At 34.1% G+C, this 26,741-nt stretch overlaps 1 protein-coding gene and 1 long non-coding RNA gene across 2 annotated transcripts; both read left to right on the top strand.

Moving 5' to 3' along the window:
- Positions 1 to 3,011: 3,011 nt before the first annotated feature.
- LOC127138586 (uncharacterized) lies at positions 3,012 to 5,184 on the top strand. Its single transcript, XR_007808816.1, has 2 exons — positions 3,012 to 3,432; positions 3,797 to 5,184. It is a non-coding gene; the product is annotated as an uncharacterized LOC127138586 (long non-coding RNA).
- Positions 5,185 to 8,102: 2,918 nt separating this feature from the next.
- LOC127138585 (protein AGENET DOMAIN (AGD)-CONTAINING P1) lies at positions 8,103 to 8,876 on the top strand. Its single transcript, XM_051065065.1, has one exon. It carries the CDS (start codon positions 8,347 to 8,349, stop codon positions 8,785 to 8,787), a length of 441 nt encoding a protein of 146 aa, XP_050921022.1. The 5' UTR covers positions 8,103 to 8,346; the 3' UTR covers positions 8,788 to 8,876.
- Positions 8,877 to 26,741: the final 17,865 nt, after the last annotated feature.

Here is a 26,741-nt window from a genome sequence, read left to right as displayed (position 1 = left end):
GCAAGAGTTTCGTCTAAGCACAAGAGGTATTATAAGACGAACAATGATTATGAAATGATTGACTTATACACGAGAGGATTTATAAGGCAAGAGTTTCGTCTAGGCACAAGAGGTCTTATAAGACGAACAATGATTATGAAATGATTGGCCTACACATGAGAGGATTTATAAGGCAGGAGCTTCGTCTAAGCACGAGAGGTCTTATAAGACAAACAATGATAATGAAATGATTAGCCTGCACACGAGAGGATTTATAAGGCCCTACACACAAGAGGATTTATAAGGCAAGAGCTTCGTCTAAGCACGAGAGGTCTTATAAGACGAACAATGATTATGAAATGATTGGCCTACACACGAGAGGATTTATAAGGAAAGAGCTTCGTCTAAGCACGAGAGGTCTTATAAGACGAACAATGATTAAGGGGTTTGCCAAGGCACGAGAGGACTGACAAGGCAAACAAAGATTAAGTTGATTGATCAGGATTTTAAAGACTTGGTTACAAGGGAATTGATCCAAGGGATATCTGAATGTCAAAGATAGTATGATTAATGATTCACTGAGTAAGAAATGATTGATGTGCAATGGTGTTTCACTATTAAAGTGTTGAATGATATGATGCTTGCTCGAAGAAGAAGACTTGTCAATTGTATGATTCAAATTGCACTAAAGTCTATGAACAAAGGCGAATACCTTGAGCAACTGGGTCATTCGTCCCGTACCCAAGGATATTTTAGATAAGGATAAGAATTCTTCACTCTCATCATTCTTTGTTTCTTAAGGCTCATAACATGCAACTCGAATCAAAATTAACAAGTTGTTGACATGAGATCCTTTGTGTTGGTCCTATTGATGTAGTGTCATTTGTTGTAGAAGGAGACTCGACAATCATGTAATTCAAATTGTGCTAAAGTCTATGAATAAGGTGAATATGATGAGCCACATGCCAAACGTCCCGCACCCAAAGATATCCAGAATGAGTGTAGGAAAACTCCAATCTCATCCCTTCTCTATTTCTTAAGGCTCGTGCCACACACTTTGAATTATGATTAATGAGTTATTGGTTTAGTCTTTGTTTGTTGAACTAATGCTTTGTGAAGAAAGACTTGCTAATCGTATGATTTGAATTGTGCTAAATTCTATGAATAGAGGTGAATATGATGAGCACTGGGTCATTCGTCCCATACCCAAAGATATTCAGAATGGGGGTAGGAATTCTCCAATCCCATTCCTTCTCTATTACTTAAGGCTCATGTCACACAATTCTAACTTTGATTTGACAAGTGTTGATACATATGCAGTACTTGAGAAGTAACCCACTTTGCTAGCTATGCTTGACTGATATTGACCTTGAAGTCTTGATCTTGCGTTTGAACCTTAAGGCCTTGAGCTCCTGAGATTCATCATATCCACAATAGCTTGAGCGTAATGAACTTGCCATATCAAGTGATCAAGGGTTTTTTGATAACTTGAAATAGGCTTGGGGATTACAGTGTAATTCAAAGGATTTGGTTAACTGAAGTGATCTTTTGTCAACACTAATCAGTGGGATTAAAATAATAGTTGAACTATGTATAATGATAAACCTATGAAATCAGACAAATCAAATTTAAGCCATAAGCTAAGGGAACATGTAAATTGTTTTGAAAGGAGTAATTAAATAGTCATAAAGTCATTAATCTAATTAATTGACTAAATAAATTTTATCAATTAAGCAGATAAAGACAAATGGGGATTATGCGAGATATAAGGTCAACTTGTCAAGCAATCACTTCAAGAAGTAAGTTCAATCATGAAATCAAGAGAAGAAAATTAAGGTTGAAGATAAACGTCAACTTCTAATTATCGTAACATTCAAATTTGTATTAGATCAAATTAATCGGCTTGCAGAGGATATTAATTAATTAATTAGTCATTTTATGAATAAAAACTAACTAATATAAAACGATTAATCAATTAATAACCCAAATATTTAATTAAGTTTCGATGCTTAGAAAATTAGGAATAAAGCAACATAGATGTAAAATTAATTAGTGAGGTCTGATATAGAAATATATTTTAAACAAAGAAACTCAATTAATATTCAAACAAGTAATAAGAACATGATAAGATTTATGAGTGTTTGGATTATTTTCTAGAACTCAATTCAATGACCAATCAATACTTGACATGTGGTAAGTTGAAACAATAATAAAACAAAAATGATAGAGAAAAGGGGAAGAATATAATTATTTTCATAGTTAAAGTCAATTTCTAATCAAGGCTAGTGTCATGTGACATTATTAACTGATAACAAAAAAAAAAGGAAAAAAATGATATAAGTATAATGGAAAAAGATTATAGCAGTGCATTAACATGTAGTGTATGTTGTAAAGTGTATGTGTAGTTACATTATCATAAAAATTTAGAAAACAAAACTAAGAGTAATTAAAGAAAGGGTCAAGTTAACAACTAAGAGTAATTAAAGAAAGGGTCTCGTTAACTTGGGTCTTTAAGACAGAAATTAAGGATACTACAATTAGAAAATTTATGTAGAATAAAATAATGTTTTAAGTTTCAAAAAATTAAATGCACGTATTCTAAGAGAATATTTCTACAAATAAGTCATTAACTTGTGCCCCAAAGGCACGTGTTAGCATTAGCTTTAAAGAAATTGTCTCGCTAATTTGTGCCCTTAAGGCACAAGTTAAGGATACTACAATTAAAAAATTTATGTGGAATAAAATAATATTTTAAGTTTCAAAAAATTAAATGCACGTATTTCAAGAGAATATTTCTACAAATAAATCATTAACTTGTGTCCCAAAGGCAAATGTTAGTATTAACCTTAAAGAAATGGTCTTGCTAATTTGTGCCCTTAAGGCATAAGTTAAAGATACTACAATTAAAAAATTTATATAGAATAAAACAATGTTTTAAATTTCAAAAAATGAAATGCGCGTATTCCAAAAAAATATTTTTATAAATAAATAATTAACTTATCTCAAGGCCATATCTTAGCATTAGCCTTAAAGAAAAGAGGTTGCTTTGCTGAATTTTTCAAGTTGAAAAGTCAGCACCAACCGCAAAATGAGTTTAAGGAATAAGAGTAAAGCTTATGACAGTATGCATGAAAAAGCTCCAAACCGTAAAACGCAAGTGGGAAGCAAAGGCGGAATCGCGCAACATGACAAAAAAAGTTCAGAATCGCGTTTCACACAAGCACTTATTTGAAACGCAATTTTTGAACGCCAAACCAGAACTAACTTGCTCGGAACTCTCACGGTTTTGGCTCAACATTACGGTTAAAGCTTGGTTCGAATTCGAGTCACGATTCAGCATTGGATTGGTTCTGATTCAGAGTTTTGTTTCAATTCGAAGTTTGGCTTTGGGTTGCAATTATGTTTTCGCAATTTGGTTCGAATTTGTTCAACTCAGTTTGTGTTTCGGTTCCGGTAAGTTTGATTCAATTCAATTTTGAATCAGTGCACGTCTCAATTTTTGTTTCGACTCAGCATCATTTTTTTTCTTAGCTTAATTCTATGTGCAATTTAACTTTGGTTTATGTGTTGGTATTTCGGTTTTACGCTTGGTGAATTGGTTAACATATTTGATGTTTTGCAACCGCACACCAAGTGTTCGGTAAAATGCTTGGCCCAAGTTTCTCATCTTTTTGCCTTGTTTCGGTTGTGTTTAGGGATTCTTTTTCTCACTGTTTTGGATTACGAATGATTTCTCTAATGGTTATGATTTTTTAATCGGATTTTGATTTGGTATTGGTAAGATGTTAAATTTTCTATGGTTTGTGTTCATGGCAAGGTTTGTATTCTCGCGGTAATCATCCACACAAGATGAAAAGAAAGGCAAATACATAAACAAGCATGCAAAGATAACTCAAACAAGCAAGCAATCATGGAAGACACAAGCAAGCAAAGAATTCATAGAATGATAAATAAAGTTTGAGGCTTACTGATCGGAGACCCTCCGATGGTTCTTCAATGGCGACCCAAATTCAATACGGTAAACGGTTCTTCAATTCCTCTTCATCCCTTTTTCATCCTTTTTATTTTCTTCCATTTGTTTTCTTGTGGTTGTTGATTTTTTTGCCACTTTCCGATGCCTGAGACATGAAAAATTATGGTGTCAAGTGTAGTGAAGGTTTATGCTCAAGTTTATTGAAGCTTCAATGTGAAGCTTCAACAACCATGGATTTGAGCTCTAGTGAGGAAAGGTTGAAAAATGGAGAATGGAGAGTGAAAATTTGAGAGAAAGTGAAGAATGAGTGGAATCAAAAAGTGGAGAAGAATCTCTTTAATTGGTGAATGATGACTGCTTATATAAAACTAAGTGAGGGATGATTAGAGGTCGAAAATTAGTTAGAAATTAGTTGGGGCTGTTTTGGGCACTTTGGGCAATTGCCCGAAGTAGTTAGAAGTTAGTTTATGGAAGTTTAAGGTAGTTAGGGTGGTTAAGGCATGGATGTATGTGAATTTACATGTATGTGTATATGCTGAATTTTTAGTGAATATGAAGAAAATTGGATGAATTTACATGACACTACTTGAATACATGTTTGGGTATTTACACGGTATGAATGAATGACTCATAGATACATTTGGATTGGTGTTCATGAATGAAATAATGTGTTACATGCATGCTGAATTTTTCTTTTAATGCACATGATTTAATGGTTTTGACTTATTGTATAGAAGTGGAATAATAATCATACATAGCATGGACTTTATTCATGGTACATGCATAACATGCAGAATTTTTATTGACTTTGTCTTGTTTTTAATGACTTTGTATATGATGTGAAGGTATGTGCATATGTTGCATTTTAGAGATTAATGACATGAACTTAAAATGACTTTGGAAATGCTAATGATGTTGAATTTTTGTTATGTAAGTGCTGAATTTTTTAAAATGAATGTAATATCTAACTTACTTTTATTATTTTCTTTGGAACATGGTACATGGTAATGGAGCATGAACACACATGGTCAAAGATGGAGTATGAATGAAGACTATTGAAGAGTTTGGAATTAATTTTATTCTTTTGTGTATGAAATCTTTGTAATATATTTGTAATGACACAAAGTGATGTAAAGTGAAGCCATGTAATTGTAAAAATAATGTTTAGTGACCTTTGAACCTTATGTACATGAATTGGAAGACCATGAATAAAAAAGGAATTATAGCTCAAAGTGTATGTATGAAAGTGAGTTCCAATGAATGCTTAGGGAATTTACGCATGAAGTGAAAAGTGACTTAGTGAATCACTTAGAAATTAAAAATGTATCGAAAATGCAAGTTAGATTGAATGACTTATAATACAGGTTATGTAAAAATGCCAAATGCATGTTTGATGGATATGTCGTGCATATGGTACATCCTTTTTGAATATGATGTGATGAATTACATAAGGAGGATGAATAGGTTTAGGAATGCCTATGATAGTGGTCAAACGCCTGGTCAACAGTGTCGACCCTGCTGACCAAAAGTCAACCGCTTCTTTACTTTCCATTTTCCACATTCAAGATACTTCTAACTTTTCAAATGAAAATGAAATAATGAGATGTAGAAGCAATGGGTGCTTCCTAAATGAGTGCTTCTTAATGACGCTATTAGTCGGGTAAAGTGCTTCTTAATGACGCTATTAGTCGGGTAAAAAATGAAAAAGGCAGGGCAAATTTTGGGGTACGACACCTACGTATCCTCATAGTGCAATGAGGAATTCAGAGCTCCGTAGTTCATAAAACTAGTGGTGGGAGATGAAAATAATTGTGATCAAGGTATGGTCTGAACCAAATGATTATGTTATTTGAACTCCAAAAAGGGGTGAAAATATGAACCCAAGAGTAAAATTGGCGTTGACCGATATGTGGACTAGTCGGGCTGCCACTATATGGTATAGTTGAAAACAAGGAGAATTAAGTGTTTGGGGACGATCCAAACAGCTCTTGGTTCATAAGGAGATACAAGATGGAGCACAAAAAGTTAGTGTATTTAGCTCAAAGAACATGTATATCACATGGAGTGAACGAAGGTAGAATACGACTGCATCTTGGAGATGAATGGAGGAATGCCCTAAGGCAGGAAGAATAAATAAGTATGCTCGCGGAGGATTCGAACCCTCGTGCCTACGTATTCTCATCTTGCAATGACAAAATCAGAGTAATCGTAGTTTAACCTACTATGGCTAAAAAGAGAGAGAGATTTGATAGGATTTCCCAGAGGCAATGTAGCTTACTTAACAAGCAAGAATGTGGCACTAACCAATGATGGTAATCAACCACGAGGACAAATGAGATATAGCCAGAGTCTGAACTCCACAGGGTAAGATAGATGAATGCCATAGTTTGAATTAAATACAAGGCCAGGAACAGATTTCCAGAGTCTGAACTCAATAAGGGCAAAATGATTATGGTATCAAAGTCTGAACTTCAAGCCAATGTCAAAGGTTTTCAGAGTCTGAACTCCATGGGCAAGATGTATAAGCATGCCATAGTCTGAACTATATAAAGCAAAGAGACTGACCTGAAAGTCAGAGTCTGAACTCCATAAGGGCAAAAGAGTAGGATGCCAAAGTCTGAATTGTAAGGTAATGAAAGAGGTAGCCAGAGTCTGAACTCCAAGGATTGGATAAAAGTATATATTATTGACCACATATTTTTCTGATATTTTATTAACCAACTTCACTACTTTTTTAATCAATAAAACACATAATATTAACCAAGTTCTGATATTAATTTATAATTCAATTTATAAATTAATGTCAGAATTTGATTAATATTATGTCTTTTATTGATTAATGAAATAGTGAAATCGGTTAATAAACTATTAAGAGGAAAATATATGGTTAATAATATATATTTTTGTGATTAATGTAATAGGTAAATTGGTTAATAAAAATATTATATTTTTATTATAAAATTAATTTTGAAAAAACAATCTTTATAAATAATTTAAAAAATAAATAAATATTTAATATTATTTTATTAAAAAAAATTATTCACCGTATAAATACGATGAACAGTGTTTGGTATAAGAATCTGGGTGTAGGAATAACATTCCTCTACTATCAATAACTATAATTTGGTATTTTAATATGAACAAAACCCACTTCTTTTGTTATTCTAACTCAGTAGGTTTGTACACTCAAATAAGTATTGAAAATAAACCATTTCATTTGAAGATAGCAACAAGCCATATATGTAGTCATGTCAATTATAAGCCTACTTTTTTTCTCATGTAAACGATGAAAAAAACAAAAAGGTTCTAATACACCCTGAAGGTAATCCAATTATGCACTATATAGTTATAACTTTACAGAAATATTACCAAAACAAAATTGATGTCAACTTTACAGAAATATAACTTTATAGTGATAACTCTGTTAGTTAAAAACAATTAAAATAAATATGTGAACTTTGAGGCTATGGTAAAGAAGACAAAAACATACAACAAAGATAACTTTTCAAATAAATGAATAATACTAAATAAATCATATACATATATAGTTATTTTTTATAAACTCTTACAAATAAATTTTAATAATTGATGTAATTATAATCATTAAATATTTGGCCGGTGCGTGTATTTTATGTGTTTTTTTATTTGTGTTATTTTTTACTTTTCAAAATTATATTAGATGCATTTATTTTATTTTTTCAAACATATCCCTAATATTAATACTATTAGTTTGACTACAAATATTAAAAAGTAAATGTGGAATAAATCTATACAAAAAGAGAAATTTAGTATATTCCTATACAAAGTATATGTTTTAATATCCTTCTTTGGCCCCTGTATTAGCCTTAAGGTTCATTTTGGTACTTTAATTTTTAAATAGTTGATATTGATCTCTCAACTCTTCAAAACGTATTATGTTAGTCCTCTTCGTCTATTAGCGACACAAAAACTAAAAAATCAATCTTTAAAGTCATTACTAGTTAGAATAAATAGACTAACATGATACTCTTTGAAGAGTTAAAGAAATAATTCACAAATATCCAATTATTCCTAACACCATTTATTATGAAAAACTTATCGAATATTTTTTTTACTTAAAGCAATATTTTTTTATTGATTATTTAAATAAAATCATATTCTCAATTTTTAAGACAATCATCCTAGTTGTTACAATTCAATGGTTTAACTATGAGAATATTTTATATGAAATTTTAGGTTTGAATTGGAGTCAGTATATTTTCCCCTTTTTATAAGTATTTATTTTCGCATGGATTAGTCATTAGCTCAATCGCCCCATCACATCAACCAACTATATAAGAACGATATGTGTTACTTTATACACAAAATCGTGTTTCATCATTGTCTTTAGTTTAGGTTCTTTTTATTGGGCAACCATGCGCCCACCCGTAAAGAGAGTAGATTACAAAATAGGAGATAAAGTAGAGGTATGCAGCAATGAAGAAGGGTTTAGGGGTTCATATTACGAAGCCACAATTATTTCTTGTCTTGAGAACGGGAAATATGTAGTTCGTTATAAGAACCTTCTTGAAGATGATGAATCTGGATCTCTTAAAGAGACACTTTTTCCAAAGGATCTTCGTCCTTCACCACCACATGTTCGAAGTCCTCGCAAATTTCAACTCCGCCAAAAAGTTGATGTTTTTTATAACGATGGATGGTGGTTAGGAAAAATCGTTAGTGATAAGGTCCTCACGCAAAAGGGTTATTACTATAAGGTGTATGTTAACAATATGCGTGAAGCAATTTACTACTCTCGTAAACGAATTCGTGTACATCATGAGTTGATTCACGGAGATTGGTTCTTGGAAGCTTAACTCATATGATCTATGATTAATCAGGTGTATTTGTTCTTGTTGTATTTATAATATTAATATGAAATTAAGATATATGTCGATCTCTGTAAGATTGACTACATCATATTTACAATTGGTAGGCAATAGCCCTTTGTTTATGTAGTTTCCATTCACAATTAACAATACATAATCGTATTTTGTTGGTTAATATTGTGTTTTTCATTCACAATTATTTGTGTTGTGTATCTATCTGTTTTTTTATAAATATATTTGCTTTAGTCAAACTATCTATTATTCTTTGACTGTAGACAAATTATAATACTACAATACTACCTCTGATAATATTTATAAGAAAAAAATTTGCTTTATACGTTAATTAGGTAACCAATGTATTTGGACTATATAATGGACCATATACATTGATTATTCAATGAATATAAAACATCAAATTTCTCTTATAAATAGGTCCATAAGGAATAACTTATCAATATCGAAAACGGATAAAAAGGTTTTAAATATTAAATATAATTTAGAAATAAAATAAGAATAAATTAAAAAAAATTAAGATATGAAATAAGGGTCAGATTTTAAAGAGAAGTAAGAGTTATAGTAAATGTATATAAAAGTTTTATTTATTAAAAAATTTATTTAAAAAATATTAATTTAAATATATTTTGGTTAAAACAAGTTTAAATATACAGATTTAAATATGTTTTGGTGGTTAACTGATTTTCTCCTTGATGAGATTGACCGGGTTGTAGCTCTTCGTGACGGGAATAAGAGTGTTGGATCAGATTAGTTTAATTTATCCTTTTTTAGGAGGTCCTGGCCTCTTCTTAGGGATGAGATTGGGATTATGTTCTAGAAATTTCATTAGTTTGATTCTCTTCCTCATGATTTTTCCTATTTTTTATGAACTTCATTCCTAAGGTGAACTCACCCTCTAATATAGGAGACTTTCGACCTATTTCCTTTGTAGGGTCACTTTATAAACTCTTGGATAAAATTTTGGTGGGCAGACTTGCTGGTGTTATGGATAAGTTTTTTCTTTTAACCACTCAGCCTTCCTTAAGGGTAGACTTTTAGTAGATGGGATTGTAGTTATGAATGAGTTGGTGGATCTAGCAAAGAAGAGTAAGAAGCCATGCTTCATTTTTAAAGTTGATTTTGAGAAAGCCTATAACTCACTTAGGTGATCCTTTTTATATTTCTAGATTTGGTTTTAATTCTAAGTGGAGAAGTTGGATTCGAGCGTGTGTTTTTATAAGTGTAGAGTGCACCTAAGAGAGGAGAGGGTGAATTAGGTACTTTAATTAATTTTTGGTTTAGTAAAACTTTTCTTTTAACTTTCTAGTTTGATAGTGTTTAGAAAGCAGTAAAATGCGAAAATGTAAAGAACACCAGCGATATATCCTGGTTCCCCTTACAATCTGATAGTACTCCAGTCCCCTTACGCAGTAAAAGATTTTACTAAGTGTTAGAACCTTGTACAAGAATATCCTAGCCACTATACATAATTTATTAACTCAATCAATAAAGACAATCCCTTTATGATCTTTACAAAGTAAAAGAAGAGAACAATCTTCTCTTTTTCACTCTCTTGCTTCCATGAATCTTGGACAGCAAGGTATTAACACTATTCTTAATTTTTTATACAAGAAGTTGAAGTGGAATGATATGTATCAATTGCTAAAACTGATCTTTTCTTTTAAGTAAGTAATTCACAAGATATTATACAAGTGCTCAGAATTAATGTTGAAACTTAAATGATGCAATAAAGTTTAATGTTGTAAGTTTCACACAAAAGTTTGTATCACAAGACACTTGTTTGAAAATTTAAGAGAGTAAAGAGTTTGAATTGTAATGAAATAGGTGAAGAAACAAAATTTAATATATAGAGTATTTATACTACCATAATACCTTTATGAAAGTGCACGTATTCATGAAAAGATGCCATATTAAAGAGATGTAAAAATAAGTTCGTAGGAATCAGATTTTGAGTGAAAAAATACCATTACTTCAGTGGTAACCGGTTAACACAATAAGAGTAACCAATTACACCTGAAGGGATATAACTTAAAAATTGAAAATTTCGTATGTGTAACCGGTTACCAGAAATGAAGTAATCGGTTACACCTGACATTACAAACCAAAATATTCAAAAATGTATTCATGTAACCAGTTACCAGAAATGGTGTAATCGGTTACACCTGACTTGTTTTTGAAAAATTCTTTAAAAAATAGTTCCAAACATGTTCCATATGAAGTAAAAATGAATGTATGAAATATGTGAAATAATCAACATGATATTTTGAGCACTATAGTATAATGTAATAGATTTGCAATTTGTACCTCAAAAGGGTGTGATCAAACATTAAGTTCCAAAGCTAGTCTTCATAATATTGAATATGATAGAACACTTGATGCTTTAGCTTTGACCATGAAGATTTTTCCATTTTTTTTCTATGAGCAATGTCTTCTAAGTTGTCTTCATCAAAACCAATAGTTGGAGAAGCTTGACTTCACATTTTTTTCTGGTAATCTCACGGTCTTAGTTAATGGTTGTCTAACCCAATAAATTAACATCCAAATAGGATAGAAGGAAGGCGGTCCTCAGTCTCATTTCCTTTTTCTCTTGGTAGCTGAAGGTCTTAGTAGGTTATTCTCTAAAGCTGTGGACTAGAACCTTTTATAAGGTCTTCTTATGGGCTCATCAGACTTGATGGTGTCTCATCTTTAGTATTCGGATGACACAATTATTATGGAAAATGACTCCTATATGAACCTCTGGTTTATCAAGGCTATTCTTCGAGTCTTTGAGTTAGCCTCGGGTCCTTGAGTGAATTTTTCCAAGAGTAATCTCATTGGGGTGAACTGTGATCCTGGCTTCCTCGGCCTTGCTTGTAATTTTGTTCACTATCATCAAGAGTCTCTTCCGCTCAAGTACTTGGGTCTGCTAGTGGGCGCGAATCCTTGTTTGTCTTATACTTAGTAACCTTTAGTTAGCCTTATCACTGAGCAGCTTCACTCTTAGAGATATAGGTATGTGTCTCTATGAGGGCATATGATTCTTCTTAATTCCGTTCTTAATGATATACCCAGCTTCCTTTTGTCTTTTTTAAAGATGCCGATTAAGGTTTGGAAGAAGATTGTGAAAATACAAGAAGGTTTCTCTAAGGTGGTGTTAGATGGGGGTTCTAAGATCGCTTGGGTTATGTAGTCCAATGACTATAAGCACAAAATATTTGGTGGCCTAAGTGTCTATGTTTTGTGGCTGATTAATTTGGCCTTGTTGGTTAAGTGGAGGTGGTGGTTGGAGTCGGGTGATATAAGTATCAAACATGATATCATTTATGCTAGATATGAAGTTATTCAGACTTCTTTTGTATTGAGTCGTAGACTTCCTTTCTTTGCTTTGTGTATCCTGGGTGGAAAGGGGTATATCTCTTAGGTGGCAAAGAGGATGACCCCTCAGTTAGGTTCAGGATAATGTTGTCAAGAAGGTTGAATTTGGTCTCACTACAAAGTTTTGGAGTGATATTTTGGTGGGGGGATATTCCTTTTAGAGCTAGGCTTCCTCGTGTTTTTTCTATCTTCGAATAGAAGAATTATTCTACGAGGGAGGTTCGTAGATGGGAGGTAGTTGTAAATCCTACTTTGTCTCCTTGCAGAGTTTAATCCTTGATATGTTCATCCTAACCGGTGACGGATTCTCTCTCCGATAGTTTTCTATCCAATTTCTGATAGATGTAATTCCCTTTTCGTTTAGTTGGTATATCCTTGATATGTTCATCCTAACTGATGACAGATACTCTCACCCTTTGGTATTCTGCCTAATAACTGGTAGTTGTAAATCCTATTTTCTGCAGTTTTCTCCAACAAGGCTATTCTTACCCAATAACTGGTAATGAATACTTCCTTCTGGCGGTCCTCCGGGAGTCATGCTTGATATGTTCATCTTAACAGATGACAGATGTCCTCTCTATCAGATCTTTATTATCTCCTTACCCAATAATAGGTAGTAGATAATAGATGTCTGCTCCTCCTGTGTTGAAATTTTATTTTCTCCCTAGTCGAGTCGAGTGCATATTTCCTTAGTGAAATCGTTGTTCCCCTGCACAGGTCGAATACTTTAGTTTTATCCTGACTTATTCGTATCCCCTGCAGATGTTGTTTTTCCCTGGGTGAGTCTTTCCATTTTATATGGATCCCCTCAGGTCCCCCAGTAGTTTTAAGTCGTAGTATGGCCTGCGCATAACACCTTTTTATCCCCTAGAGTCTCTGTCGCTCTAGTGAGTTTTCCTTATGGAATGCATTATACTCCTGCGGATTTTCGGTTTCTCTGATTTCTTTTTCCTTTGTGACAACATTTCCCCATAGAGTATTAACTTTTGCATTCATGTCATATACATCATGAGGTCTCTTAGGGACCAAAATTTGTTTCTCTATGTTGTTATTTAAGCCCATTCTATTGAGTCGAGCCGAAGATTTTAACCTTCACCTCCTCAAATAGAATATCCTTAAATAGGGGCAGCTGTAAGACCCCAATTTTGACCCTAATATCCCTCATGCATTTCATCATAAGCATTAGCATTGGGATCATACCTTGGAATCCTCCTTACCCCTCTTTCATTGGGTTTGTTTTAGGAGAGATCACCAAGAACTTTGTGATTATATCACACTTGTATTTTTATCATTTCACTAACCAAAAGACCAAAAATATGTATTTGTATATATCTAACTCTTTTTGTAGGTAAATACATGATTTCCTTGATTCATTGATCACATCTAGGGTTTAAGACCCTCATGAACAAAGAGCACCATCAAGAATCGATTCAAGAATGGCTATGAGCATCATGTATGAGTCCCAATTGTTTCTACATGTTATATTGATCAAGTTTGCTTCAAGAGTTTGAGGGTGATTTGCCTTGGAAACCCTAGTTTGATTGGGTATCTTGAGTAACTTCTCCAACAAGCTATCTCACCTATTGATCAAATTTCTCAAGGGACACTTCAAATTTCATCATCCTATGCATATATGATCTACCATGACCCAAGAAAGTCAAGAGAATTGGAAGTTAGCAAGTTGGTTGATGGTGGTTGGCCAGATGAATTCATCTGATCAAAACTCGGTCTCCCTAGACCCTATCTCCTGCAATTTTCACCATATGAAAGTGATTCCAAGATCAAACTTACTCTAAATGACATTATAAACAACTTTCATGTTGATACCTAGAGCTAGTTTTGCTTGGAAAATCATTTTCTATGTTGTAACATTATAGGTCATTTTGTCTAAACCCTAATTTGAAAGTCAACTTCCCAAGGCCATAACTTACTCAATTTTTATGAGATGAAAGATTTCCATGTTGCACAATCAAATTCAATGTGTCTAATTCAACTTTGATGTTTGGAGTGGAAGATAATTCAAAATTTTTGAGCATGTGATATGAAGCTACATTATAGGTCACTTTTGACCTATACCATTGATCAAGTGATTTTGCCAAACTTCAAAAATGTATAACTCTATAATTTCAAATCCAAATGACATGAAATTGGTGACCATTTTGAATGTCTTTGAGAGAGATACAACTTTGATGAAGCCATTTTTCTCATTTGAAGCTCCCATAAAAAGTTAAGCAAGGTGGAATATTGAGACATATGGCTTACCACTTAGAAAATTTTCAATATGTCAAATTTTTCCAAACTTCCACCTCAAATACCTCCAAGTTCCATGCCCCAAATGAAAAAGTGTTCAACGTCAAACTTGTTCCTCTTGATCTCACCTTTCCAAAGAGCTAAAATTCATGCATTTTAGATGAGAATGTATAGGCTGCGCATGGCTTAAACAGACTGGTATCATGTGTCATGGATCAAACTTCAAATTCAAATTCTCAATTGCCTTGCATCCCAAGCTTGCTTCATCATATCTGAAATTCAAAGTTGGGCTTTTAGAAATCATTTGATGGGCCTATGCGCGCCCATGCAGCTGCTTACCTCACTTTGCCAATTTTAGAAACTTGAATGGAGTGTGCAATTAACACTTGAATCCTCTATAAATTAAAGCTCATTTGCTCACAATCAACACACACACTGCGCCAACTTTGATTCCCCATAAAAAACCCTTCACATTGAGAGGATAAACCTGAAAAATTCAACTGAATTTGAGCTTGAATCTCCACTGTTTTGGAATTCATTTGTCCAGGAGTCCATTGATTCTAAGCCATTTCATTCCTCTTCTGCAAGCTATTGGAGTGAAGCAAAGCACAATTCTGATCGAGATCTAGCAAGTTCAGACCTCCATTGAAGGTGAATTTCAGAAAATTTGATCTCTTCGATTCTCCTTGTTTCTTGCTCAATTCTCTTGATTATTGTGTTGGCTGAAGTCCTACCAATGTAGGCAAGGTGTTTGAGTTGTTTTGATGATGAATCGAAGCAACTCAGATCATGAACCTCATTTTTTAATTCCACATATCTCTCAATATAGTTGGAATTGGAAAAAATGGAGGTGGTATTCTTGCTCAGTGACGTTTTCTCTTTAAAATCATGTCCCTGTTTTGCATTTTGGTGATGGTTCATCTTAACCAGACCGGTGGAGCTCACCAGGGAAGATGACCGGAGTTGTGGCTCCGGCGATGGGGTGTCTCACCTTTGGACCACTTGATCCAAGTCCTACGTTATAATCTGGACCGCTTGATTTGATTACTCATTTTGCCACGTTGTTGACTAAGGCACACATGGAATGCGTGTTTTGGATCATCAAATATGCCACCTCAATTAATGAGGGAGATCTGATGGTCCACGTTTTTTTTGTAATTTCTGATTTTCCATTTAATTCCACTATTTTCAATAATTCATAATAAATTTAATATTGATCCAAAAAATATGGGACTCTCACTGAAAATTTTCAAATATTTTTATCTTTCATATTCTGAATTAAAATTATTTTTTGGATCATTATTAATATTTTTCATGAATTAATTGATTTTTCACTTGTTTTTAATTGTTTAAAAATGTTTTTAAGTGTCCAAAAATTATGAATTTTTTTATCCAAGGTCCTTTGACCTTGTTTGACCTATGATAAATTACATGGCCATTTATTTGGTGTTTTGATGTGATTTTAGGATTTGGACAAAACATATTTTGATTTAATGCATTATTTTAATATTTTTAATTGAATAAATACCATTTCAATTGTGTTGACCATTTGGATTGACTTATTTGAGTTTCTCATTTGTTGTTGGGCCTTGGTCAAGGTTGATTTGACTTTGTCAAGTTAATATTATTGGATTTAGGGGATTGATAGAATGTACATTTCATCTCCCAAAATGAATGAATAATATTAATTTGGTAAAAGTCCTCCTTTGACCAATTGGTGATCTCATTCATCCCTTTCCCTCTTCATCTAATTCCTCTTCTTCATCCATTCATTTCAAATGGCCAATGACATCTCAAAGTCCTAATGCTAGTTGATTGAAAGATTAACATGAGTATGGATGAGATTAGGCCACACCTTTGTATATTTTTTGTGTGTGGTATGTTTAATAAGCATAGTTCTTAATACTATGTCTCCAACATGCATTAACACCAAAAGCTTATCACCCGGCCTCAAATAGTTGTGACTTCTACATAAGTCCAATTACGATTGCTTAACATAGCGCTAAATTTGTGACACAAAAGGCATAAGCATTCTAGTTAGTGAGATTGTAAATCTCCCCTCTTCCATGGTATTGTGTGGAAACTTGGCCTTCTTTCCTTCCTTTGGAAGATGTTTTGGTTCAAGGATCCATGCTTGTGGCAAGTGGGTTGAGTGTTCTCCAAAGAATGTCTTGAAATCAAAAGCAAAACAAAACTAACTATTAACTTACTAACCATTAACCTTTACTTTCAAGCTTTTACTTTTAATGCAATTTATTTTTATTATCATTTGTCATTGTACATATCATTCTAATTGTTTATGTTTATGCAATTTTCACTTTGTCCACTTGGACCATATTGTGTGATATACTTTGTTGCTTTGCTTGTTTGTTTGGTCTTTGACCACTAATGCACATAATAATAACAAAAACCCTAAAAGACTTTTGAGTGGACTGGTTATTTTGATCTCCCCGATTGGACTTAGAACTTAGGCAACATTCCTTTGCTAATGGACTTGGCCAATGCCAATTTGTTGAAGAACCAAGAACTTGCAAGTTTGAATTCATCTGATACATCATTCTAGATCTCTCCAGATTCATTTGCAACATTAATCCTTGTTAAGCTGTTATGTTGAACCTGTGACCTGTGGATTTCATCTGCTACATAGGCCATGTTGAAGAAGATCATTGAAGTGGATAAGCTTGGATGAGGCCATCTTTATTTGATGCCTTTGCTCTTCAAGATTGATATAATTGTGCATTTGTGTGTTGCTTGATTCTAAAAAGTCCAAGAGAATTCTGGGTTTCTATTGACATACTTGTCTATTGGATTGCTCCCATTTGGTCAGATCTTTTCAACTTTAAAATTTTAAATTTCTTGTATCTAGGGTAGTCTCTTCATCTTCTCCCCACTTCTTTAATTTCAAAATCTCTCCCTCCATTTTTAAAAAAAAAATCTTCTTTGTGTGAACTACTTTTGCTTTAAACTTTTACCATTTTCAAAAAAGGTAGAAACTTTGGCCTTATGCCATTGCATTTTCAAACTTACTTCCTTAAATCAAAATTGTAAATGGACTTAACAATACTTGACTTAAACTTTCAAAAAGCCCAAAAAGAACTAACTCATTCTAACCATTTTTAGTCCCTTGTGCCCTTCAAACTTAAATTTTGTTAAAACCAACATACTCACTTTGAAATTTCTAGCACGAAGTACGAGGTTTTGATCCCTCATTTATATGTTGGTACGTAGGCACGAGACCGAAGGTCTTGTCAAACACAATAATATAATTAATCAATTCTTTTCTCATCTCCTCATTCTATTTGTTTGTAAACATAACTTTGTACAAAAATACATATGCACACAAAAATGGCTCCCTAGGAGTCCCTAGGACACTTTGGGTGCTAATACCTTCCCTCTGTGTAACCAACCCCCTTACCTGTGATCTCTGATTTTTATTAGTTTTTATTTGAAAACTTCTTACTATTTGGGTTTTGTTCACATTTTTCCCTTTTCCCTTGGAAACAATAAAATCGCGGTGGCGACTCTTGTTAATTGATCTTTAGCTTGTCAATAGCTTAATGATCATGAATTTCCCGTTACATATAACAAGTTATGCATTAATCCCTCAACATAAAGGACATCAGAAATAAAGGGAAGAGATTCGTTACCAACTGTTCCAGATCCTCTGATTCTTCCTTTCTGATTTCCTCAAAAGCCTACGAAGCCAGCATCTTTAAGTTCCAGGTTTTGGAACATATGTTTTCTTCCTGTCATGTGTCGCGGGCATCCAGAGTCCAGGTACCGTGATTGGTGTTTTAACTCTGTTGCACATGATATCTACAACATATACTATTTTATCTTTTGGTACCTAGAATCTTTTGGGTCCTTTAGTATTAGTTATCCAAGAATTTCTGAAAACTTTGGGTTTTCTAGCATTATTAAATTTATGTGTTTGTGAAGGTGTGTAATGATAAGAAAAAGGAGATTTAAGTTTGTTTTCTAGAGGAGGTTTTAGATTATCTTCATCAGAGCCATATCCAATTCCTTTTTTCTTATTCTGACTGAAACCATAGATCATAGAAGCCATTTTTCTTCTTTCAAGTCTGTCGTTCAGAGATTTCTGAAAAGCCTTTTCATATTTGTATATGATGGTGTCAGAAGTAGGTGGAGCTTTAGAAAGAGTTTCTTCAAGTTTTAAACATTTTTTGGTTGAAAATTCATTTTATTTTTCAAGGATAAAATTATTTTCTTTAAGTTCAGAAACTTCTTTCTCAAGTTTATCACACTCTTCAACAGTCTCTTCATGAACCTTTTTCAGGTTCTTGAATTTCCGTTGAAGCTTCTGATACAAGCTTAGAGATTCTAGTAAACATGCTTCCAAATCAGAACGGGAAAAGTCAAAGAATACCTCTTCAGAGTCAGACTCTCTTTCTGATGAACTTCCGGAGGTGGTGGCCATGAATGCAACGTTTACTTGCTCCTCTTTAGAATCAGATTTTGAAGCTTCAGATTCAGAGTCGTCCCATGTTGCCACGAGTCCCTTCTTATTTTCTTTGAAGGATTTCTTCTTGAAGCTTCCCTTTCTGAAGTTGTCCTTCTTAATATTTGGACATTCACTTTTGTAGTGTCCAAGTTCTTTGCATTCATAGCAGGTCACTTACTTCCTTGTTGGGTCTGCCTTTGGAGGTTGAATCGGGACGATCTATCTTCTCTCTGGGCCTTCTGAAGTTGTTATTTATTTTTCTCCATAGCTGTTTGATTCTTATGGAAAGAAGAGATAACTTCTCTTCATCATCAAAATCTTCATTCTCAGAGTCATCTTCATCTTCATCTTCAGCTTGAAAGCCTTTGTTCCTTTATGGATTTCTTCTTTCTGATCTGGATTTTAGAGCTACCGATTTGCTTTTCTTTTGAGGTTCATCTTCCTCTAGCTCTATCTTATGACTTCTAAGGGAGCTGATAAGTTCTTCAAGGCTTATGTTGTTCAGATCCTTGGATAACTTCAGAGCAGTAACCATAGGTTTCCGCTTTTTGGGAAGACTTCTGATTATCTTTTTGACATGATCTGTTGTAGTATATCCTTTGTCCATAACCTTGATTCCTGCAACTAAGATTTAGAATCTTGAGAACATCACTTCAATATCTTCATCATCTTCCATTCTGAAGGCTTCATACTTCTGGATTAAGGCCAGAGCCTTAGTATCTCTAACTTGATTATTTCCTTCTTGAGTCATCTTTAAGGAATCAGAGATTTCTTTGGCTTTTTCCCTGTTGGTGATCTTCTCGTACTAGTTGTAGGAGATTGCGTTCAACATGATGGTTCTTGATATATGGTGATTCCCTAAATCACGCTTCTGATCATCACTCATTCTGCTTCTCGGGATAGAGATACCGATAGCAGAAACTGGTGGTTCATAATCATTTGTGACAATATCTCAAAGATCAGCATCGTAGCCTAGGAAGAAGCTTTCAATTCTGTCCTTCCAATAGTCAAATTTTTCTTCATCAAAAATTGGAGGTTTGGCGTTGTATCTATCTCTTTTATTTGTGTTAGCCATGATGTTTTTCTCACATTGGATCTCTCTACACTATTAAGTGTTTGATTTAAAAATCAATAGCATAGCCTAAGCTCTGATACCAATTGAAGGTAGAGAAAAACAACAGGGGGGGTTGAATTGTTTTCACAGTAATAAAAAACTTTTGCAATACCACTCACACGAAAGTAAATGCTAACAACACAAGAAATTTATCCTGGTTCGCTTGAAAATCAAAGCTACTCCAGTTCACCCGACCAAGATGATTTCACCTTCAATAAGGACTTAATCCAATAATCTCAATAGATTACAAAAACGTCTAAGAGTTCAACAATCTCTTAGCCCTCTAAAGTCTACAGACTTAAACAAGTCACTTGAGGAATATCAATAAATTTAGAGAAGGACATGTGTTTGCCTTAGTGCTTCTAGGTAAGTAGTATAAACACAATTAAGAACACGAATCAATGATCACACTTAAAGAAACAACTCTTGTGTGATTACTGAATTTTAGAATGAAGGTATGAAGATTAAAATGTATTGTAGAATTCTTGTGTATTCATCATTTTCAGCATGATGATGATGAGGCCTTTATATAGTACTTTGAGATAATACCATTAGAGGGAAATTAATGGAGATTTCTTGTCCATTATTAGACTTAATGACCTTAACTTTCATGTCCTTTCCGTAGCAGTCTTGGAACATAATCCATAATTTCATTATAGATATTTGTACCATACTTAGAATACTTCTTGATTAAGTTTATGATTTTGATGAGTAAGATGATTTGTTGAGCGTGAGTCAGAGTGAGCGGAAATAGAGTCTTTGAGCAGAAGCTTGTAGTCTTCAAATATTCTTTTAACCAGTCTTCAGATAGTTATTTGTTGAATAGTCTTCAGATAGATTATTGTTGAATAGTCTTCATATAGAGTGTCTTCTAATGTTGTCTTGCAGAGTCATCAGATGTAGAGTCTTCAGACATGAGATAAAACTTCAATGTCAGATTCTATTGGTGTAAGCCTAGAGGCCAATACTTTTGGTACTTGTATAGAATTATTTATTAATAATAAAAGGCTTTTTCTTTATTATGTTTGTTTAATAAAGTCCCTAGAATAGCTAGTCCGTTTAATGTATCAAGTGTGACTTGATCATGAGATCACATTAAACATAAGGACACTATTCTTAAAGTATCCGTAGTCGAGCTTTATTGTGAAGTGGGATAACATTAAAGCATTAAGACTATTATGTATATAGACTGATGATCACATCTCATGGATCATGGATAAGGAGTTTTCAAGTCTTAAACATTGGTATGAATATTAAGAGTAATATTTATACTGGATTGACCCGCTATGAGAATACTATATAGACAGTTATGCAAAGTGTCATAAGTTATTCTCATGGTGATAATGGTGTATACCACCCTTCGACCTGAAACCACTATGGACCCTAGATGTAGACTCGAGTGCTTTATTGTTGATCAAACATTGTCCGTAACTGGATAACCATAAAAATAGTTGATGGGTACTCCACGAAGCATGCTGAGGGACATGAGTGACCTAGATGGAATTTGCCCATCCTGCGTAACAGGATAAATGTCTATGGGCCCAATATTGAACTGGACAAGGATGACACGGTCTATGCCTTGTGTTCCATATAGATATAAGGGCAAAAGGGTAATTATACACATAAGTATTATCACAGAAGGATTTGTCAGATCACATGACATTTTTGTGTCTTGGGTAGCAGTGATGTGTTGCTAGATAGCGCTCACTGTTTATTATGTTAAATACGTGATTTAATATAATTTCCAATGCCGCAAAAACCTACAGGGTCACACACAAAGGACGGATTGATGAGAGATAGAGTAACTAAGGAACGCCGTAAGGTACGGTGCACTTAAGTGAATTGTAGAACATCGTAAGGTATGGTGTACTTAAGTAGAATACGAAATATGGTAAGGTACCTTGCGCTTAAGTGATTTTGGGCATATTATAAGATATGGGCCACATAGACTTAAGTGGGCCTTTTAGCTTGAAGCCCACACAAGTGGTTCTATAAATAGAACCCTTGTGCAAAAGCATTCATTGCGGTTGCATTTTCATTTTCTCTCTCTCTCTCTCTCTCTCTCTCTCTCTCTCTCTCTCTCTCTCTCACTCTCACTCACTCAAAACCTTCATTCGTAGCAGCTAGCACTGAGATTGAAGGAATCCATTCGTGTGGACTGAGTAGAGGCCTTGTCATCGTTCAACGTTCGTGATCGCTCCATAGATCTGCATCAAAGGTTTCAATCGTCACAAGAGATAACTATTCTATCATTGATCATGCCCATTCCTAAGGATCACTAAAGGAGACAATTTTAATTTCCGCTGCGCTTTGGGTCGCCCTTCTCCTTCAGTGGTATCAGAGCCACTTACGAAACCATGCATCAGATAACTGTTTATTTTCTGTATTAATATGATTGAAAGACAGAATGAATCAAAGAATAAACGAGTAATTAAATTTGGTATCATGTGTGTACGATTTGGATGATTGATGTTGACTATGCTTCAGAACCGACATTAGTATGGTGAAGCAGCGATACATCGATCGTCCATAGGTTACGTAATTGAGATCGATCAAATTATATATATGATATAAGTAATCCTAATGCAAAATACGATATATATGATATACTGTTTCTGTTTCGTTCATTCAAACACTTAATGGTTGTTTTCCTTTGAGCGATCAATGGTCATTTGCTTCGGAATCCGACATTAGTATGGTGAAGCAATGACCTGTTGATCAATCATACTGAATCAAAAATCAAGGTGTCTTTGACGGTCTGAAATTGGTGCATTAGGGTTAGTGATGGCACAACGGTTGTGCCATCAAGGAGTTGTGAATTGAGGGCTTGTTGGATCATGTCTGTTGACTGTTTCAAAAGCACTATTTTTGGCCGCGTGACGTTTGTAACACCCCTTTTTCTATCCCAAAATACTTAACATATAATCAGAGTAAATAAGCACGCATATAAACAAAAGGGCGTCACATCGACGTTTTTGAAAACTAAAGCTTTCAAAAACCAACATCATTCCTCATCAATATACAATACACCTGGTCATTCAAAATAACACATTTCAATTGTCATGAATATTCAAGAATATGCGTTCGCATCGAAAAATAATGAATACTCATGTATTTCATAAAATGATTCATGTCCCATACCATGATCGTCTCTCAATAATTACCTCAAGATAAAATAAAACAAGTAATAACGTAATGCATATCCAAATAAGGTATGAGTTCAATACTACTAATCTACCCAGTGTTACATGACCAGAGCATTGACTCATTACCTAGTCTTCAAACTAAAATACGGAAACTCTCCGGCTAATCTCGAGCGAGCTACCGTCCACTTACTTCAGCAATACTACTCTGGAGTATCTGCACGAAACCCATGTAAAGGTAACATTCAAATAGAAAGGGTGAGAATTCAAATCATTATGAAGAAGTATAATAAAGCATAATTATTAAATCAACAATTAAAGGAATTCATCACACTTCGTATAACCATGTAAATAATACTAACCAATATTTATTTCACATGTTTCAAACATCCATCAAAACTCAAGAAGTATAATATTAAAATCCTATACTATGTTCTCAAATATCCACATAGCTACAATTATCACATAATCACATATTTTGCCATATTATGTATCCACGCATCACCAAATTCAATTACTAAATCTCATACACACCTCACAATCACATCAATGCAAACATTCAATTATCACATGACTCTAATGTGACTTAATGCAAGACATGTGACTCTATGCATGCGGTACCTTAATGTGAACCCAATGTTTCACCGCTTTCCGATTCAATATCTAGAATCCAAGCCACGCTTCCAATCCGGACAAGATCAAAGCCACCACGCCTATTTCCAATTAAGGATCAACGTCTACTACGCCTATTTCCAATTAAGGATCAACGTCTATCTACCACGCCTATTTCCAATTAAGGATCAACGTGTGCTACGTCTATTTCCAATTAAGGATCACCGTCTATTGTGAACCCACAGTTTCACCGCTTCCACTATGAAGCTGACCATGCCATGAATGAATGTACAAATACCAATACATATGCAATTAAGATAATATCTACCATTTTAACATTCCATATATCATCATAATTCAACTCTATGAATTATCCACCAATGGTACATATACACATTCATAACAATATATCATTCACAATCCACCAATGGTACATATACACATTCATAACAATATATCATTCACAATCCACCAATGGTACATATACACATTCATAACAATATATCATTCACAATCCACCAATGGTACATATACACATTCATAACAATATATCATTCACAATCCATCAATGGTACATATACACATTCATAATAATTACACCATTCACATAACATGCAAATACGCATACATAGATTTCATTCCAAAACGAATACAACATTTAAAATCTCAATTTTTCACTTTTCAAACAGTGTTAACCGGTTAACGCATATGGTTAACCTGATAACGCGAAACAAAATACACTTCCTGGCAGATTTCAACAGTGTTAACCGGTTAACGCATTTGGTTAACCTGTTAACGCAAGGCAGAATACAAATTTCTAACAGATTTTCAACAGTGTTAACCTGTTAACGCATTTGGTTAACCTGTTAACGCAAGACAGAATACAAATTTCTAACAGATTTTCAACAGTGTTAACCTGTTAACGCAAGACAGAATACAACTTTCTAACAGATTTTCAACAGAATTAACCTGTTAACGCATTTGGTTAACCGGTTAACGCAAAACAGAATGCTATTCCTGCGTTAACAAAAAAACAGAATGCAGAATTTTCTGCGTTTTTCATCGTTGGAGGACTTTCGGACCTCCGATTTCGATTCCGTAAAAAGCCAAACGTTCAGAAAATTATAACGCATACAATACTCTAATTATATAAGGTTAATTTGCAGTTTTAACACAATCAAATCACTACAAATCGAGAATACTCATAAAACCTAACGATTCCAAACAACCATACAAAATTAGGGATTTTAACCTAAACATACATCTACCCATTGACCCAATCATACTAACCCATAATAATAAGGATTCCCCCCTTACCTCTTCAATTTTCTTGAAACCCTAACTTCTCTCTTGTTCTTCCCCTCTTCTCCTTACTTTTCCTCTTCTCTTTCTTTATTGTTGTCAAATGATTAAATAAATCCTAATTCTCACTCTCCTCACGTCTTATATACTAGTATCATATTTGGGCTTAAAGGGTGATACTTCTAATTTAATTAATAGGCCCAATAAGACCTAATATTTAAATATCTATAATTTAATTCAAATAAATTAAACCAACTCAATATACACCAAGTTAATTAATATAATTAATTATTCAATTATATCTCATATTAACTAAATAATTAATTAACACACCAAATTAATTAATATAATCACTTGTTATACTACCTAACAACCAATTAATTAATTAACACTCCAAATAAAAAAAATAAAATATAATAATAATAATATACGAAATAATTACTAAAATTGGGTTGTTACAACTCTCCCCCACTTAAAAGATTTCCAGCCTCGAAAATACCTCAAACGAACAACTCCGGATACGATTCCTTCATCTTATCCTCGAGTTCCCAAGTAATATTGCCATTGGCGACTCCGCCCCATATCACTTTCACCAAAGCAATCTCCTTACCACGAAGCTTCTTCACCTCTCGATCTTCAATTCGCATAGGTGATGTATCAACTGTCAAGTTATCCCTCACTTGAACATCATCTAATGGAATAACATGCGATGGATCCGCAATGTACCTCCTCAGTTGAGACACATGGAACACATCATGAAGATTAGAAAGTGATGGTGGTAATGCAATCCGATATGCCACTTCACCTATCCTCTCGGAAATCTGATAAGGACCAATGAAACGCGGCGTCAACTTACGCGACTTCAAAGCTCTACCAACACCCGTTATTGGCGTAACTCGAAGAAACACATGCTCATATTTCTCAAACTCTAGAGCTTTCCTCTTCTTATCATGATAACTCTTTTGACGACTCTGAGAAGCCTTCATCTTCTCTTGAATCATCTTAATCTTATCCGTAGTCTCTTGAATAAACTCGGGTCCAACCACAACACTCTCTCCCGATTCGTACCAACATAAAGGAGTTCTACACCTTCTACCATAAAGAGCCTTAAAAGGTGCCATTCCAATACTCGAATGGAAATTATTGTTATACGTAAACTCGATCAAAGGCAAGAAACTATCCCAATTTCCTTCTTGTTCCAAAACACACGACCTTAAAAGATCTTCAAGTGACTGAATAGTCCTTTCCGTTTGACCGTCAGTTTGCGGATGATATGCCGAACTCAAACGCAACTTCGTACCCAAAGCACTTTGCAAACCTTTCCAAAATCTTGAACTGAACCTCAGATCTCTATCCGAAACAATGCTCGACGGAATACCATGCAAACACACAATCCTTTCGATGTACAACTGAGCCAGTTTCTCCATCGAATAATCCATCCTCATCGGAATAAAATGAGCATATTTCGTCAACCTGTCCACAACGACCCAAATCGCCTCACAATTACTCGATGTTCTCGGCAAACCCGAAACAAAATCCATAGAGATACTATCCCGGTTCCACTCGGGAATAGATAACAGTTGCATCAAACCAGACGACTTTTGATGTTCAATCTTTGACTTTTGACAAGTCAAACATGAATACACAAATTCCGCGACATTCTTCTTCATACCTTGCCACCAAAACA

Source organism: Lathyrus oleraceus, chromosome 4, assembly GCF_024323335.1.
Source record: "Lathyrus oleraceus cultivar Zhongwan6 chromosome 4, CAAS_Psat_ZW6_1.0, whole genome shotgun sequence".
NCBI classification, from domain to species: Eukaryota; Viridiplantae; Streptophyta; class Magnoliopsida; order Fabales; family Fabaceae; genus Lathyrus; species Lathyrus oleraceus.
This window is presented reverse-complemented; position numbering and strand designations above follow the sequence as displayed.